This window comes from Aplidium turbinatum, chromosome 1 (assembly GCF_918807975.1).
Source record: "Aplidium turbinatum chromosome 1, kaAplTurb1.1, whole genome shotgun sequence".
Classification (NCBI taxonomy): Eukaryota; Metazoa; Chordata; class Ascidiacea; order Aplousobranchia; family Polyclinidae; genus Aplidium; species Aplidium turbinatum.
Genome location: NC_137472.1, coordinates 26886694 through 26901056, shown reverse-complemented (window position 1 = coordinate 26901056; position 14363 = coordinate 26886694). Strand labels below are relative to the sequence as shown.

The 14363-nt window shown below is 36.2% G+C and overlaps 1 protein-coding gene across 1 annotated transcript in view; it reads right to left on the bottom strand.

Moving 5' to 3' along the window:
- LOC145768631 (C-1-tetrahydrofolate synthase, cytoplasmic-like) overlaps positions 1-13980 on the bottom strand; it is a 37380-nt gene extending 23400 nt beyond the window's left edge. The window contains exons 1-3 of the mRNA XM_082580181.1: positions 13860-13980; positions 12867-13017; positions 10118-10329 (exon numbers count right to left, since the gene is read on the bottom strand). Of these exons, the coding sequence (XP_082436307.1) occupies positions 10118-10329; positions 12867-13017; positions 13860-13979 (483 nt within the window). The 5' untranslated portion in view covers position 13980. The remainder of the gene's footprint in view (positions 1-10117; positions 10330-12866; positions 13018-13859) is intronic.
- Between the last annotated feature and the right edge of the window lie 383 nt (positions 13981-14363).

Sequence of the window (14363 nt, the reverse complement as noted above, 5' to 3'; positions counted from 1 at the left end):
TTAAAAAAAAAAAACTCACCGAATAGGGCTCTCACCGAAAAAGGCTCTCACCGAATCGGACTCACCGAATCGGACTCACCGAATAGTAGCAGACTCCATCTATATAGCCTACACTCCTGCACTACCATACCGGTATATATATATACTCGAGTATAGGCAGTGGCGCCGGCAGAGGGGGGTAGGCGGGGCAGCTGGGGTAAAAGCTTTCTCATTTATTTAAAACTTACTCTTCTTGCTGCTGTTATTATTACGATTTTGTGATTCTATTCACGTACTTCGCCTGCTGCCTGTCACGTAACAATTGTTACCGGCTGTTCAGCAGATTGTCTCTTGCTTGGTTTTTGTTTTCACAGCGTTTCAGTACAGTATTTGATAATTTCTCTGTCAACTAACAGACTAGTCAAAATCATGAGGCATATTTAACTAACAGACTGTTGGATAATCAGAAAGTGCATTTGTAAAAAATGGTTTTTTAATCTGGAAAAAAGCTACGCAGAATTTCGCTAGCCATTGCAGTTGCAAGTCCCATACGGAATCAAACTGTGATTTATTCTAAATTTTATTTTTTCAACAGATCAGACATGTCAAAATGGTGGGACTTTTGGTAGGCTATATTGCAGTAGACAATAGCAGTAGAAAACAAGAGAAATTAAATAATATATCACTGTATTGCATGTCTTGCACCAGTGGCGTAGCCAAGGAAGGGAGGTTTGTGGGTTTCAACCTTCCAAATTGAATTTACGGATGTTAATACATTGTTTGCACGAAACGCTTTAGCCCAGGGCTTCCCAAAGTAGGGGTCGCGACCCCTTCAGGGGTCGCGTAACAAACTTCGGGGGTCGCAGAAAGTATACAAATTTTACACAAAGCACTGCATATTAACGCTTATGCGCAAGATACTGTGAAAGTTATTTACTTTATTAACAGTCGTGCACTCAATAGGCTACCCGCATTTTGTAAGCTTATATAGTGAAATATGGAATAAGAGTTTAAAACCCTCTTTGCTGCATTGTAAACGTGGATTTCATAACTGAAGCCAATGCTTTAAAAAGTTATTAGTGTTAAAAAATTAAGTCGTGATTTTTCAACTGAAAAAAATTTGAGACTTTGTCCGCCGTTTTTGTAAAGACGTTTTAGAAAAGGCTTTTCAACTTATGCTATTTATCAGGTTTGCTTGAAAAAAGTTATGAATATAATTTGTCCTTCCAAAGAGAAAACATCTATATTTTTACATTGAAATCTAAAATTGGAGCGTTCATCAAAAAATTAAACATGTAGAAACAAAAGATTGAAAATGATTCATTTAAAATATTCTCATTTACTGAAAAGTTTTTGGCTAACAATGGCGTGGAATCAAGCGTTATTAAGCCTCTGGTTATCGACACTTGTCAAGACTGTAAAGAGTTTAAAAAGTAGTTTCTTCTAGAATTGAACAATACCAATTCAGATTGGATCCAAAACCCATTTGCAATACAAAAACAAAGTACCGAGCACCTCTCTTTCACATCTCAGAAATAATTTGCAGATCTATCTTTTGACTCTAAGTTGTGGCTTAAATTTTCTGGAAAAAAGTTTCACACTTTTTGGCTTAGCCGAACGTTAGAGCGAACCGCACTGCTGCCGTTAATCTCCACGTATATGTGCGTGTCAGTGTTTTCAACGTTACTAAAACACCGTTCCAGCGTAAGTAACATTGAAACCGCCTATTGACAAACATCGAGCGACGGCTAGACCTGCTTTGTGGCAGAGAGCAGTCGCAACCATCACACTGAATAAATAAATATATTACTGTATTTACTTTTTGGTTTTGTTTCTAGCATGCTAGCCTACAAGTAGTAGGCTTCGAGTACGATAGCTTGTTTTTGGTTTTCGTTTAAATTAAACCTTCAATAAATATCACAAACGTATATTTCGCATTGTTTATTCTTTTAACAGTAAAGGGTCGCGGAAAATTTTAGGAGATTAAAAGGGGTCGCGAGCAAAAAAGTTTGGGAAGCCCTGCTTTAGCCTATGATGTAACTTCATGTCAAACTGTGCAAGGATTAGCGTCTAAACAGCTATTCGTTATTCAAAACTTGAATACATCAGAAATAAAGTAACTTCATTGTCTCAAAGCTTTTTGTTTGGCGCTCATCAAGATGCATGACATCTATGACGTTACGTTTTCTAAACTGTGGGTTGACTTTGAAGCATAAAAGTTAGTGACTTATGGGAATAAGATCGCTTTTTAGATCAACCTAGGAGAAAATTGATAAATAATAAAACTGTAATAAACTCGCAAAAAAAAAACAAGCAATCAACCTATGTCTCTAAAACAAAGTTTGTCTAATTTTAAACGAAACTGCATTAAAAGAGCGAGTTTTGCCAATACCAAACATTCAAATATCTCAGCCTGGAACTAGCAACGAGAAAATATAATAGTTCAGGCCCTTAGGGGAATCTTTAGGCTAAACGTGTTACACGTTGTTTTTTTGCATATTTTTGCAGTTGATCAACCCAACTTTGATTTTAGTGGGTGCCGCAACTTTTTGGGTCACGTGATCACCCCCAAATCGGGGATTTCCCCAGAAATCACGTTTCAGCTCTTTTTAAGTCATTTTTGTGCAATTACATATTTGATTTTTGCACATTTTAACTTAAAAAGCACATACAAATAAGTGAGACTAAATAAACACAAAATAATTTGATTGATGACGTCAATATGACGTCATCACATATATTTTTTTGCTTTTTTAACCTATTTTGGTCGTTTGCTGTTGGTTTTAGTTGGAGTACCGGTTACTAAAACCATTTCACAATTCCTAAAAGTAGTTTCGTCATGATTGCATCTTTTATGACGTCATCATTACATTATTAAAACTAGACAACTTCAAATTCAGGAACCAAAGGTAAGTTTATTCCGAAAAAAGCGATCAAATACTCTCATTATAAGTTTTGCAAATGCTTAAAATTTTACAATTGCAAGCAATAACAATAATTCCAGTACAGTATGACGCAATAACGACGTCATCAAGGGAATAACCAGATGAGCAGCTACCAGGGGTGAATTTCCCTTTTGGTCATGCCACTTTAAAATTTAAAATGATATGTAGGCCTAATTATGATCTACAAATCAAATTAATACACGACCCCAGATGATGCAATGTCAAAGTCTTAACACTATTAATTCAAGATGAAAAAACTAGCGGTTTTCGATGTTAAATTCCTACCATAAGTAATTTCATGTTAAAAAAATTCGTGTACGACAAGTTTTTTCAAGTTACAAGATAGAGTTTAGAAAGTCAAAAGCATTTCTTGAATGATCAGTGTGGATTGGAGATGAAACGTCAATGTGGATTGAAGATGAAACATCAGAGAGGATTGGATATTTTGTGGTCGAATTGCATGTTTCGTACTCGCATGAACAAAGACTTGTGCATTCTATGGATTTTTTCTTACAGGAACATCGAGAGCACCAAGTAGACTGACAAAACGGAACAAGCTGATTTGCATCATTATGTTTCCAACCCCAAGCTAAAGGAGAAGGTAGTTGCTGAACATTTACGAGGCTTGATTTCCGTATTTCAGCTTGATGTATCGCTCTGCGTGTATGTTGCATCAGAGCAGCTGACGTTGGTGGCAGCTTTTCAATAGTGCAACCATTGGTAAACATCATATAACGGCATTCGTCTACATCCGTAATAGTAGGACCATTGCCATAAAGAGCTATGACATACTTTTGTATGTCATTTATAGAACTAGGTGAGCTTGAGAAATTCAGAGAGTTAAATAAGCCACACATTGCGGTAAGATTAAGCATCCAACAATCCCAAGCCTTTTTTTCCAAAGACGAAACAGTATCACAGATTGTGATAGCATAAAACAAAGGTAAAGAAGCGCAAATCATCGGAGATTGAGGTGAAGATGAAACAATATCATGGATTGGAATGAAGCGATTTTTTTTTCCAACTCCAAATTCAACCCATAGTTTACAGATTTCTAACTTGTCAAAACACGAAATTGCAATAATTACCACATCAGTATCTACTGTTTTGACTATGGCATCGAATTTTCCATGTTTCACATGGAGAAACATACGGGTGTCTGCCTCTTCGTGATCACATGGGGAAACCTCAGACATGTCCAATGTTTGATTGTTAAGAGCTGTATCTAACGATGTTACAACAATCGTAAACAAGTTTGAATCGACTGAAGTTATCACAGCTTGTTGAACCAGTTGATATAACGCAGTTTTGTTGCTGTCATTTCCCAAAAACTCAGACCAGTTGAGAGGAAGACGAGTATTACTTGTGACAGCCACGTAACATCCAGACCCTGTTTCTTGCAGAAGATAAGCCTCAAATAGCTACTGCCATCACAGAACATGCCAGCAGTGTGATGTCAGCCGATTATGAAGTAGTGAAAGAATCTGCCTTGAAAACTGATCACTACGTCCTTGATGGAGGGTTCTTGTTGCATCGAGTGCCATGCAAACTGAAGACAGTTATGGGTCTATTGCAGAGTCGTATGCAGATTTTACCATTCGTCATTATCGCTTAGCAACGGTGGTCTTTGATGGATATGGTGGGCCGTCTATCAAAGACAATACCCATCAAAGACGCAGCATGAACGTCCACCCGGTTGTTCACTTTACTGTAGACACCCAGTTCATTGGAAAGAAGAAGCAGTTCTTGCCTCGAGCTTCCAACAAAAGGAAGGATTAATTTCTGCTCAACTGAGGAATAGAAGCTGCAATGTGATGAACGCTCCAGGTGATGCAGATGTTGACATCGTCAAGACGGCAGATGGACAGCCCTCATCGACATAGTACGACTTTAATTGGTGAAGACACGGACCTTTTAATATTGATACTGCGCTATGCTGACACTGACCCAGACATTAAAGACCTCTACTTTCGCTCCGAAAAGGCTTACGCAACCAAGATACACGACATCAACAAACTTAAAGCAATCATCGGACCAGACATAATTATGCTTACAGCTCCTCTTCATTCACCGGTTGTGATTCAACGTCAAGGATATTTGGTATCGGGAAGAAGATGCTTTCAAGAAACTAGTGAAAAGTCAACCAATAATCAAAGAATGTGCAAATTGCTTTATTCTCCCAAATCAGACAGACCACATCATTAAGGATCTTGGAAACAAAGCTATGACCGTTATGTTTGGCAACGATGGCAGTAGTAACCTAGAAACACAGCGATACAATACATTGGTCAAGAAAATTAAAACAGCCAAATCCTTTGTTCACCCTGAACGTTTGCCACCTACATCATCCTTTATCAAATTCCACTGCCTCAGAGTTTACTACCAGATTATGGTCAGGATGGGTAGGCTACTTGCGATGGTATGATGGATGCTCTAGACTGGGGATGGAAAGTAGACAATAATCAGATGGTTCCAATCATGACGGACATGAAAGCTGCCCCGGACAACCTACTGAAAATGATCACTGCAATTGCGAATCGTGTTCACCTCACTGTAGTTGCCGGAGATATGTGCTACCATACCATGCTGGATGTGGACCATGCCAAACTGGTTCATGTGTCCATAAAGCAATCACATAATTACAGACGATGACATCGAGAGTGACAGCGATGAGCATTATTAATACTTGATCCATTTGCTTTCTTTACGCTGATTATGTCAAGAGTCTACATGACCACATCGTATGAGCTCTTTATGCCTGCTCAGTTAACCCAAATATATAAAGAAATTTACCGGGTTTATTAATAAACAATACATTGTTATTGTACATTTTTAATTGGTTTGGCCGCCATCTTGGATTGCCATATTGAATTTATAGGCTATCAGATAATTTAACAATTCTGAGAATGGTCTCATTGACTTCACAAGGTATAAAAACCTAGATATAGACACCAAAACTACACGTTTTGGTCATATGATAACCTAGTTATGGTCAATTTACTGTTATTTTAATGGTTTGGCGGCCATCTTAGTTTGCCATATTGAATTTATAGGCTATCAGATAATTCAACAATTCTGAGAATAGTCTCATTGACTTCACAGGGTATAAAAACCTAGATATAGACACCAAAACTACATGTTTTGGTCATATGATGACCTAGTTATGGTCAATTTACTATGTTATTTTAATGGTTTAGCGGCCATCTTGGATTGCCATATTGAGTTTATAGGCTATCAGATGAATTAACAATTCTGAGAATGGTTTCATTGACTTTACAGGGTATAAAAACCTAAATATAGACACCAAAACTACATGTTTTGGTCATAGGATGACCGAGTTGTGGTCAATTTACTGTTATTTTAATGGTTTGGCAGCCATCTTGGATGGCCATATTGAATTTATAGGCTATCAGATAATTCAACAATTCTGAGAATAGTCTCATTGACTTCACAGGGTATAAAAACCTAGATATAGACACCAAAACTACATGTTTTGGTCATATAATGACCGAGTTATGGTCAATTTACTGTTTGTTCAATGGTTTGGCGGCCATCTTGGAAGCTATCTTGAAAATAACCACTTTCCGAAAGTTGGATTCCTTAAGATTTTGAATATGTTAGTACTGACACTCAATACTAATCAAATCAGTTGAAAAACCATTGGTAACTTATTGTAACCAAAAAAGTAACACCAACAACAAACAAGCGACTACAATAAGAAAAAAACAAGCAAAAAATTAATACATGACGTCACAATGACGTCATTAATAACATAATTTTGTGTGATTTTTATCTCGTGTATTTTGTAGTGGCAGTCAGTCCAAATGTAAAAAAATAACGTATCTAATTGCATAAAAATGCCGTGAAAAGAGCTCAAAATTGACTTGGGGGGAATCCCCGATTTGGGGGTGATCACGTGGCCCAAAAAGTTGCGGCACCCACTAAAATTTAAGTTAGATTCATCAACTACAAAAAAATGGAAAAAAACAACGTGTAACACGTTTAGCCTAAAGATGCTCATTTTTGCCCCTAAGGGCCTGAACTATAAAGACTTAGCTTTATTTCCGAGAAATGCCGAAGAAAACATGATCTTATCTTTTTGCTATGCCACCGGACAGCACCACTTTACAGGCATATTCATACCCACAATTTTGTTGAAAATGCTCTCAGAATACACCAAACTGAATATAATTTTTCAAAATTTTCTGGGGAAGGCCATCCAGACCCCCCGCCGCTAAGTGTCGCCTTCGGCGAACACGCCATCGGGCTTCGCCCGTCGGCCGTCAACATCCCTTTTTAAAATTCCTGACTACGCTACTGTCTTGCACTGTCAATATTTTGCCCCCCCCCATTGTTGAAGGTCTGGCGGCGCCACTGAGTATAGGTCGATCTCGTGTATAAGTCGAACCCCTACTTTTGAACTGAAAATCGGTGATATTTCCTTTTCCCTTGTATAAGCCGAATAGCTTATTCCCGACACCACCATTATGATTCGATGGTTTATCTAAGACCTATTGGCATTGGAAATTTCAAAGTAGATCGTAGAATAACTTACGCTGCTGGAATAGTCACATAACTATTCACGGCAATATTAAGTAAACCAGCTAAATTAGACGCGGCATTTTCAACGAGGTCTCCTGCTGTGAGATCAATTATGATTCAACAGAACGCATTGTTTTGTTCGCAATGTGTCAGAATTAAATCGAAAACCGATAAAAAAAAATGTTTAATGGTCTTGGCCGCAGATATTGCCTGCATTAACGACAGCTAATATCACCTAGCCAACCTGGCATCATTGTTTTATGCGCCCGCTTAGGTTTTGACATCGACTTCAACGATCATGGAATGTTACGTAACAAGAACGATTATAATAATCATCAACAGTATCATAGCCGCCCGACGTCATTTCACACTCCATGATCTACTTTGGCAATGAACAATAATTCGCAAGACGAGCGAAACGAGGGTAGCGGGTTTCCACTCTGCTTGAGATCATGATTTTTTGCGTTTTATTTCGATAACTTCACTGTCTTGATCGTTGTTATTCACTCGCACGAAAAGGAAATGAATCGGCTTGTTTTCCAACTGTTCCAATTATGAGCTAACAATATCAAAATTTTTATGACTAGGCGTACTGCATGCGTAAAACTAATCGTTTCAAGCAGCGGTTCTAATAAATTCAGTTTGCGACCACGGTGTCAATATAAACAAGACAGTAAGCTTAATCAAAGACTATTTTAATTGAGTAAAGTAGCGTGATGGTTATGGCGTCATCATCTTTCTCGCCCCCCAAGGTTTTTTGAAAAGTCGGCGCCTATGGTGGTGATTAATGTGTAATTCCCATCCCAAAGTGGCAGAGAAAGTTATTCGAAGTATCCTTCCGTTTGCTTCCACTTATCTATGCGAATCAGGTTTTTCAACTCTTTTGCAAATGAAAACAAAACAGAGAATTCATATTATACGTTGAGAATGATATTCGTTGTGCTTTTTCCAATACTCTTCCACCACATTCATGAGTTGTCGAGACAAAAAGATCACAAGCTTCACACAAACTGTTAAATACGTTGACTCTTATATATTTTTTTTGAATAAAATAATTTTAAGCAACGTTCTTCAATAATTAAATTATTTAGTGAGAAAAGGAATAATAGAGGCTGAAAAGCTTATTACTAGTGAAAGTATTGTTTATTTTCCAAAACTTAGATTAAAATATTAATGTGAACGAATTTTTAACAAACTAAAGTTGTAGGAGGGAGAATTTAGATTTGAATATCGACCAAAGGGGTCCACAGGACAAAAAAGGTTGGGAACCACTGCCCTAAGGTATGTGGGTTCTGGAAGATTAAAACTTTACCATTGGTGGTCTCTTTCAATTGCCGCACATTTTTAATGAAACAGTCAAACAGCATATGAAAACAAGACTGGTGGTGCAAGGTATTTAAAAGATTGTACCAGAAATATTGCAGCTTGACACTGACATTAAAAAAAAATTTAAATGGGAGCCAGTTTGGGAGCGGATACCCTTCATTTCATCCACACTATCATTGCCAAGGTACTCACACAAAAAGAGCAATTTTAAGAAATAGAAGAAATAACGTGTCAAACAGGGTTGGTTGATTTAAATCAAATGATTTAAATCATTGATTTAAATCATGATTTAAATCAAACAATAAAAATCAAAAAAATCAAATGATTTTTTATTTGCTAAAATAAAAATAAATACATCAACAAACGTTTCACTGCTTCTCTGTAATACAAAAGTTATATTTAAATACTTAAGGCTATAGGCTATGCATGCTTTAAAAGGCAACTTAGTTTACTTGGCAGTTCACAAACGGTGTTGTTCACTAAACATAGTTTTTTGAGCGAGTTTTTTCCTGTCTGGTTCAATCAGAAGTTCGAAATCGATTGGGCACTGCAAAAGCTGGCGAGCTTGTATTTATGTACAAACTTCTCAATGCAAAATAAACTGCAATTTTGTGTCATCTGAACTTTTATTGTTTTGGTATGGTACGTCGGTAACATAATTATTATACACCGGTAAACTTTCTTTGCGAAAAGTCTGGTTGTAGGCTATGCATCAGTTGAGCAAAAAAGCAAAGTGATGTGTGCTCAAACGTAAGGAAAGATCTTAGTGTAGTGAGATGACAGTCTGAGACGTACCTTAATCTCGATATGCACATTATGATTTAGTATAAAGCAACATATCACACCCATGTGCAATAGACATGCTCGGAATGGCCCGTTTCGGTGAGTCCGATTCGGTGAGTCTGACCCCTTAACGGGGGATTTTTTCAATTTTTTTTTTAATTATTGGGTACCGTAGCCTATTTATCATTGCCGTTTTAGGGTTAGGGGTTAGAGGTTAGGAACTCACCGAATCGGACTAACCGAATCGGACTCACTGAATAGTAGCAGACCCAGACAGGCTGGCCTACAATATGATAATAACAATGATTAAACACTTGCAAAGCAAAGCCTTTCAATCAATCAAGGGGTTAAAAATAATTCTGCTATCTTACTAATATGATCTCTTCCCCCAAGTAGACTCGACGCTTTTTTATATAGAAAAAAATCAAAAAAATCTGATTTAAATCAAAAAAATCCGATTTAAATCAAAAAAATCCGATTTTTTTGATTTTTTTAAAAAAATCATGATTTTTTCCAACTGTCAAAACAAACAAAAAGATTACTTGAATCCCAGCATCCTTAATCATCTCGATGCAACCCCGAGCAGTGCACGGCAAAAAGGCTTCTCCAGATATTCCTCCTCTGCTAAGTTTCCCCGCATTTTCAACATGCAGGCCATCGACATCTTTTGATGGAAGAACACTGTTGGTAACAACATCTGCATCGATCGAATATTCACTGTCCATTGGTAATTGGACCAAAATACCATGAACATCTGGAATTATTATTATTTTTATTGTTAGTTTGCTCAGAAAGACCTAAACCTAAAGTATTCATGTACATTTTGCTTTCAGTGTTTGTTATTGGAGAGATGATTTATTTCAATGTTTCGTTTCACTTATATTTAGTACCGGAATGGCCCGTTTCGGCGAGTCCGATTTGGAGAGTTCCCTATTCGGAGACAGCCTTTTTCGGAGAGTTTCCTATTCGGAGATTTTTTGAAAATTTTTTTGAAAAATATTGGGTGCCGTAGCCTAATTATCATTGCCGATTTTACATCGTTTTAACGTCGCTAAACGTTGAAATCGTGCAGAAAAAAAAGAAAATTATTGGGCATCGTAGCCTATTTATCATTGCCGTTTTTACATCGCTTCAACGTCGCTAAACATTGAAATCGTGCAGAGAAAATAGAAATAAAATGTTTGAACAATTTAATGAAACTTCGTCATGTCAGTTCAGTTGTTTTTATTTGTGACCAGGCATCATATCAAAAACAATACACGTCAACATAGCAAAGGTCGAAAAAAAGGTAGAAGCGACAAAACGCAAACGTTAAAACGTGCTTGTGACCGAAGTAAGTGATTGAGTTCAAAGAAATTTGGCACGCCGCAACACCTTCAGAAAAATTTAAGATATGAAGGGAAAATAAAAAAAAAATGTTACAATTAAAAAAAATCATGTTTATGTCTATAAGTTAGTACTTTTGAATAGTTAAAATGATTACCGGCAGTTTGGATCAACAAATGTGTGGCCTACAGCTTGGATTGAAAGGAAATTATCGGGTACCGTAGCCTAGTTATCCCGACCAGTAAAATTTGTTCCAAGAACCCAGTTAGCCTAACAGTTCGTTTTTACATTGTAGTAACAGATAACCAAAAGTGGCCAATCGTTTTAACGTCGCTAAACGTTGAAATACCGTAGCCTAGTTATCCCGACCAGCAGAAATTGCCGTTTCTACATCGTTTTAACATCGCTAAACGTTGAAATCGTGTAGAAAAGAGAACTTTAGCAGACTAGGATACGCATACTAGGATATTCCACAATATCGTTTCTTTTATAGTTGAAACTATCGAAGCTTTAGATGAGTGGGGTTTAGACCTAACCATTGAGATCTTAAAACTAAAAAGCGAATTAAATTTATTTTTGAACCATTAATGTTTGCTCAGATAAAATTGACATGTATCCTGCGTCGCCTTCTGCATGCAAACTTAGAATATATTAGAATCCTCAACTATTACAAAATTCTAAATCCAACGACGCCTTCTGTTTATTTGCAGTAGAGAATTTTGTATTTATTCCACAATATCGTTTCTTTTATAGTTGAAATTCTCGAAGCTTTAGATGAGTGGGGTTTAGACCTAACCACTGAGATCTTAAATTATATTTATGACACCGGAAAGACCCTAGTGATATGGTACGTTTCATATTCATAACTTTACCAAAGAAAACCGGAGCAACAGAATGCTCACTCCACAGAACAATTAGCCTTGTGAATCACCTAACAAACATCTTACTCCGAATCATGATGATGAGATTGAGACTTGAGACCAAAACTACAATCGGAAATTTCAACAGCACAGTTTTTATTTGTTCCAGACAAAGGGACCACAAAAAGAAATTTTTACATTAAAAATGATAACAGAGAGATGTATGTCCGATTCTTCTGTTTATTTAGAAAATTTTGTATTTTATTCCACAATATCGTTTCCTTTGCATTCTTGCATTTTATCCAGTGTTTACCTTTGAATGCCTTCCCAGACGGCAAAATCCGTCATTTTTACATTGATTCAACGTCTGCAGACGTTCGAATCAATGTAAAAATGACGAATTTTGTTGTCTGGGTTCGTTCAAAATAAGTGTTTTACATCAAAACAACAGTTTTCATGATTAACAATAGGGGTTAATGAGATAAAGTCTCAGCGAAAACGTGTCAACTAAAAAAGACCGTTGCCAAATAGCGTTTGCCATAAAAGATGAAGTTAAAACCTAAGTGGCAGTTTAGAGTAAACCTGTAATTTTTAAATCATTAATTTTTAAAATTAATAATAATTTTAAAAAAAAATTTAAAAAAATATCCGTATAGGGAACTCTCCGAAAAAGGCTGTCTCCGAATAGGGAACTCTCCGAATCGGACTCGCCGAATAGTAGCAGTGCATAGCTTTTATTTTCATGTGAACTCTGAAAAGAAGCATTGCAATAAATATTGTTTATGACTTGAAAACCCAATTCACTGTTGTCAGTTTTCAGTACTCACTGGTATACATCAAAGTGACGATGGAAGTAAAAGGTAACCTTTAATAATGTGATTACACTTTCGATGTATAAGTATCTAGGCATACTTAAAAGACAATGTAAACGACAATGTATCGGAATGATCTTTTTTGTTTCAAAGCAGGAATAATAAGCTTCAAAATTATTTTCTCCTTTTAATTGTAATAGATCAACCAGTTTTACAATTTACAGGCATGATTATGATTAATCTTTTCTAACCCTTATTAAAATGATCTTATATAAAATAATAAAAACACAAACCATAATCATTGTTAAGTTGTTTAATCTTATCAAGGACTTCATCTTGTGTGGTTGTCTGAGGAAATTGGATATGTTGAGTGGAAATTCCAATTTCCTTTGCAGCTTTCAGTTTCATTCTGATGTAAACAGTTGAGTCTTCACGATTCCCAACCTAAAACTCAATTTATGAACTTCACATATGGCACCAATCCAGTCAATGACTCAATGACTGAAATGTTCAATTGTTCATGCTTGATCGGAAAGTAGCAACATTGACATAAATACTGTTTTTTTCTTTATTCCTACATGTCATAGGTTTAGTTTCCGACCAATGAACTTATTAATAACCAATAAACACATAAACTTGAGAAACGTGCAGTATTTAAATGGGGATAGGAAATTTAGATATCTGGGATATGATATGTACTTAATGGAAGTGAAAGTCATGATCAAAGTTTGATCAATTACATAGTTTCAGACTCAATTACATTACAATTACACCATCAAAATTTTTAACAACATTGCTTTAAAATTTTTAAATTATAAATACTTCCAAATGTAATTAATTACACGCTTCAATTACAAAATTGAATATTTCAATATTTATGTTCATTAACGAAAATTTGCCTTAACACATGCTCCAGGGAGAAAGCATTTTTTATAGCTTGCTTTTTAAGTCACCACTTTGTTTTTTTATGTTTGTCCTCATAAAAAATTTTCCACCTGCAGAGCTTTGAGGCACCATGAAGACTTTACTTTGAGTAAAAAGGTTCTCACAAACAATTATTGCAAAGTTTTGAAAGAAAATGAAAGAGGTTCCATGAGTGACTGAATACTTGGAATACTTTACAAAACATATGTGTTTCTGTTATTGTTCGGTTGCAAAATATTATAAACAACTGGACCTACATATACACTGATGATTACCGAATGAACTCCATGTCCAAACATTAACCGTGTGGACATGGAGTTCATTCGGGTATCATCAGTGTATATGTAGGCTTATATGCTTACTTGAATAACTGCTAAACATGGTTTAAAATCTGACAATACTTTCTTCATATTTTCGACTTCTTCCTGAAGATTTTTCCTAACAGTTGCCGCTAAGGATTTGCCTTTCAATAGGTTTGCCATGTTGGATATTGGCAAAAGTCTTGAACTTAAAATCAAGAAAAAGCTGAGACTTTTTAATTATATCTATGAACAAAAATACAGTTTAAACTTGCTTCTAAAAATTGTTATCATAAATGTTATTAAAGATGTAGAGTAGATGCATTGCAAATTATAGATTTTTTAACTTCACTCTATAACAGAGGTTCTCAACCTTTTGAGGTTCAAGGACCACTTAAAAAGAATTGTGTCTCAGCTGGTCTCAGTCACGGTCCTCACGGACCACTACTCCCCTCCCCTTGTAACGAACAAATGTCACTTATTGCTTGCTATGTCATAAACAGTAGTTAGTATTAGAAAGAATGCTACATTTAATGCGAGCCTTGAGCTTGCACATTTGAGCACAGC